This window comes from Lipotes vexillifer, unplaced genomic scaffold, assembly GCF_000442215.2.
Source record: "Lipotes vexillifer unplaced genomic scaffold, Lipotes_vexillifer_v1.1 scaffold946, whole genome shotgun sequence".
Taxonomy (NCBI): domain Eukaryota; kingdom Metazoa; phylum Chordata; class Mammalia; order Artiodactyla; family Lipotidae; genus Lipotes; species Lipotes vexillifer.
In genome coordinates, this window is record NW_006776646.1 from 325,388 (window position 1) to 330,691 (window position 5,304).

General features: G+C 37.4%; 1 protein-coding gene across 1 annotated transcript in view; it reads left to right on the plus strand.

Annotated features, from left to right (window-relative positions):
• The window catches only part of MORC1 (MORC family CW-type zinc finger 1), a 178,708-nt gene that overhangs the window by 65,865 nt on the left and 107,539 nt on the right, over positions 1–5,304 (plus strand). The window contains 2 exon segments of the mRNA XM_007450543.1: positions 1,922–2,065; positions 4,275–4,429. Coding sequence (XP_007450605.1) covers positions 1,922–2,065; positions 4,275–4,429 — 299 coding nt within the window.

Genomic DNA, 5,304 nt, shown 5'->3' on the forward strand with positions numbered 1-5,304 from the left:
TTTCCCTGTGTCCTTTGCCATTTAAACTCTGGAGGGTTGGTCCCAGTTCCTTCCCTCTTCTAGTACTGCTTACAGTTTAAGATAGAGTATGCTTCAAGTAAAAGTATCACTTATATACGGTTAAAATAAAAATAGCAAGCCTATATTACAAAACCATTGTTTACATTGGTAGGGTTGACTTGATGTCCAGTTCAGGTGTTAAGCAAGTTAAATTGAAAATAATCCCTGTTGTCCAAGTAAAGTCAGACTTTGGAAGCTGTGATAACTTTGAGAAACAAATTTTTAGGGAAGTGTTATTAGTTTTCAGCATTTTTTGGTGTGTGTGAACTGTGATGTGCTATATAACCATAACTTCCTTCAAAACTTAAATTTGAAATGTTAATTATGCATTTATCAAAATAAATATAAAATAAATGTCATAGAAATCTTCAGTGAAAAGCAAAGGCCTCTTTAAAGCCTTTAGAAAGAAAAAGCTGGTTGATGACTTTTTTGTCATCACAATGATAGGCATGAAAGGTGAACATCCTATTACAATAATGCTAGTTGGTGTGAACTTATTTTTATAGCAAAATGCTTTTTTTAAATTTGAAAACAATCAGTATGCCATTTACTGTCACAGAGTGATTATGTCATACCCTCCAATACTCTGTTTTGGGGTCCCTTACAAAGTCAATATTCTATTTAGTTAAACAACGAGAACCTAATTATAGAGTAGACATTTTTGAGAAAAACTTTGATTCATATATATTTAACCCTACATGTATATGCATTTAAAAAATATATAATATATTAATTCATGTCAGTAACTCCCTCAGAAAGTCTGATGTACTCTGTATATCATATCCATATAGAAGGACTGATACAACTTTGTCATTGTCCTTTAATGATAGATATATTTAATCAGTCCAGTAAGTATATCAGTTGTAATAGCCCATGATGATGAATTTGAAAAGAAAAGCGGTTTTTGTGGAATGAGAGGAGCTACAGGATGGGTGGAGGGAAAGAATTATATTTGGTACCATTCCTGGTTGGGAAAGGAGAATAACATTTGCCAGGCACCTAATGTCTTCCAAGTTTGTACTGAACATTATCCGTTTTACTCCTTACGGAATCCCAAGTGGCTAGGCAGCTATTATTCCCGTTTTTCACACGAGACAGAAAGTTGAAGCGACTCATCCATAGTCACATGGTTGTTGCAAAGACAAGCTTGTATTTGAAGTCACATCCATCTTTCTGGTTCTTACATATAGGTGTTTTTCATAGCTCCAAGCAGCCTCCTGTTATTATGACTGTTTCTGTCATGTCTGCTATGTCTCATTTTCTATTTTTACACTTTTAATACAAAAGTCACATAAAACATAGTATAGCAGACAGAGTCGGAAAAAACAGGAGCTAATGTCTGTTGCCCTTGTAAACTTGCTTAATTAACTTTGATTTACCTTTGAATTTGGAAAAAGAGAGAAAACTAAAGAATATCTTTTGGCACATTCCAATCTGTGTAGAGTATTTGGAGGTTTGAGAACATGCTGAAAGTTAGAAATAACTAAATTTTAAAATGGTCAAATCATCATTTTTCAAAAAATGCTGTGATGTACATATTAGACCAGTTAACATTTTTCAACTTGCACTTTCTAGTTCTTGGAAACTGTAAACTTTCTAGTTCTTGTAAATTTAAATTGGCAGACTCATTTTTGAATCAAAGAGTGCTTGTGTTTGACTGGTATTGTTATTGCCTATCATGTTTATGCAAAATACTTGGCCATACAGAGATACCGAGTGTGCTTACTAAGTTTTGCAAAATATCTGTATATTTTATGTATATAGTTCCTTTGATATTTATCTTCTGAGTTTGTTTATTAACAGTTTGTAAACTGTATACTTTTATTAATATATTTTTTTCACTTTCTAAATGTAATGCTAGAGAATTAAAAAAAGCAAGGACACTCACCCTGTTCTTTGGTGTGAACGTAGAAAACCGAAGCCAAGCCGGGATGTTCATTTACAGTAATAACCGCTTGATCAAAATGCATGAGAAAGTGGGCCCACAGTTGAAACTGAAGTCCTTGTAAGTATGTTTTTGTTTTCAGAGGCACAGGAAGGATGAGGGAAGTTGCAGTAAGATTTTGTCTGTGGAGTTAAGTGATTAATCATAATGGGAGCAGGTGTCATATCCCCCATCCACCCTTCCCATCAGTGTGCAGGCATTCATCTGCCTAATTTATAATGTCAGTGGAGCGGTGTGCCTGCTCTAAGGAAAAAGCACGCTTTTGGAAATTTTACCATTTCTTGTGCCATCTGCTAGGGTTAAGTTTCTGATATTTCACCAATTAAAAAATAATATAAGCAGAGTAAAGAAATTTTAGAAAAGAAAAATCCATAGTCTTATACCACAGCCCTGCTAACATTTTGTGCAGCCCCTGCATGTATGAGTTCCAGCCAGTTACCTGTATGAGCGTATATTCTTAACACTCTTCAGCTTGCTTCGATCCCAGAGTAATACATTCTGGTGCTTTCCCAGTGGTGGGTCTGAAACTCCACAAGCTGCTCTCATGAATTATGTAGAGTCCCGAAGAGAGACCAGAGAAAAGCACAGAGTCAGACAGGATAACCACGAGCAATAGGATGGCTCAGGGAGACAGTTTTTCATCTTGTTCCCTCACTCTCAAGGAATTAGTGATTCACTCATCTGTTCATTCAATAAGCACTTGTATTGCAGTATCTTGTGCCAGGTGCTGTACTAAGCTCTGCAGACAAAATGTTGAAAACCTACTACCTTTTGCTAAGGAACTTATAGTCCAGTGAGATGGACAAATGTATAAATATGTATTTATTATTGTGTGGGAACAGCAAGAATGATCTTTTAAAACATAAATTAGTTTATTCTCTTGCTTAAAATCCCAGTGCATGTAGAATAGAACTGGTTTTCATAGTCTGCCAGTGATCTGGCTGCTGCCTGGCTCTGGGACACACTCCACCCATCCCCAGCCTCTGCCTGCATTCCCCTCACACCAGCAGGCTCCCTGTTCCTTTGACATCCTAAGCTTGTTCCTGCCTTAGGGCCTTGACATTTGCTATTCCCTTTGCCTTGAACCTTCTGTCCTCAGATCTTCTTACTGCTGGTCCTAGCATGTCACTCAGGCACCAGCTCTGAAGTCTGCTCCACAGGAAGGTCTTCTTAGACTAATTAAAATCAGCCCCTGCCATCACCCCCCTCTACCTTTTCTCTCTTCACAGATTATAGCACCTGCTGTATTTTCCTTATACCAACTTATTACCATCTGAAATGCCCTTATCACCCTTAATGGTCGTCATCCTTTAATAGAAGAGAAACTTCATAAACAGGGACCTTGTCTTTCTTATTCATAATGTATTCCTAGTTCCTCGAATAGGGCCAGGTGCTGAGCGTGAATGAATTAATGAATGAACAAATATATGTTAGAGGCAAGTATCAGGTGTAGAAAGCCTCTTAGGAGGGGCAGTAAATGAAACTGGGAGAATTTAAGTTAGGTTTCCTGGAAGAAATGATGCCCAAATTCAGACTTACAGAATGACTGGCTGAAGGGAGGGCAGGGTGGAAGGGGAAAGTAATGAAAAACATGATAGGCAGCGGCCCCACATTGGGAAGGTGTGACTTGTGAGCCAGGCTGCGGGCACTGGGGAGCCCCTGAAGAGCTAGACTTCTGGGTGCCCTTTCCCTAAACAGGTTATAGCACTAAGTGGAATATCCCAGCTACATACATCATGAGCTGCTAACAAGGTGAAAAAAAAAATTGAGTTTATCCATCAGGCTGTTACTTCTCAGATACTACAGCCCATATATTCCCACTGAGCACCTGTGTACCTCTGCAATGATGAGGAGAAATCCAACCCGACAGGTGAAATGAGGATGAAAAAAGTGACTGGCTCATATTGTTAAGAGGACCATGTCAGTTTATTGCTGTAAGGGATTGTTAGGGATGTTTATTGCTAAACGGCCTCCTCTTCCCACCCACCTTGACTCCCCATGTCAGGTTATAGGTTTGGAAAAGGAGTCATATTAATTCAGTAATGATGTATTAAGAGATTTTGTATTATGGGACCAAGCACAACTAGGATAACCGTAGACTTACATTAAAAAGTACAATTATAAGATAACTTGTTAACTTTGACATGGTTTGGACCAAATGACTGAATTTGGTTTTTAAAAAATTGATTTTGAAAGATGAGGGTATATTAGCTTTTTCTGTTTCCTTAGCTCAATTTCGTATAATTTCTATATGTATTTATTCTTCCAGACTTGATGCAGGTGTGGTTGGAATTGTTGATATACCCTTGGAGATCATGGAACCATCCCATAATAAGCAGGGATTTCTCAATGTCCAAGAGTATAATCATCTTCTAAAAGTTATGGGACGATACTTGGTCCAGTACTGTAAGGACACTGGAATCAGTGAGTATTCAGTAGTCATAGTGAGAGATACTTAATGGGCGATTAACTTGGTGATGTCTTTAAGCTGGAATGATTGTACTGATTCAGGTAACCAGTAACCCCAAACCCTGAAAGAGAGTGCCTGCATTAAAAAAACAAACATAAGAGAAATTAGTCTTAACATCTACCCCAGAATATTACATGAGAAATAAAGCAGCAGATTAATAATTCTAAGAGGAGGGCAATCAGAGAGCACTATGAAGTGGCAGCTGATCATGTAGGGAGGGGGCAGAAGTTTGCTGGAAATAAGCTGAGAAACCCCCAAAGGACACTCTAGGACTCTACTGTGTAGGAGTTGCGCAGAGTCCCACATGGACGTGAGTAGCACCTGCAGTATTGTTATATCATGCTGTAGAATAATCATTGTTGACCCTGGATAATTGTAAATATATTAAACCATGTTTTGTATATCTAATAAATCTTGAATATGTTAACTCCAGAAAGATTTAGATGAAAATAATCACTAAAATACATATGCTTGGAAACGTAAAAAGATAAACTTTAGTTATCTGGAAAATTTGACTTTTTCAGATCACCTCACTCTCCAGAGATACCTGAACAGTGGTGTGCTGTGCATTAATTAAATAAACTTCCTTTAAATTATGCAGATGTAGGGCTTCATTTATGGAAAGAAATAGGCTACTGTGTATTTGTTCAGTGAATTGCATGAAGTATGTATAGTTCATGCATATCAAAAATTATGTCCCTAACCTTGAGACAACTTAAAATCTTACTATTGTCCCATTTGAAGTTGTAATCTTAGAATATTTTCTTTTCTTTTGTATCCACTCTGCTTGGTTCTGAAATTTTCTCATACCAGTGAAACAGGAAAGAGT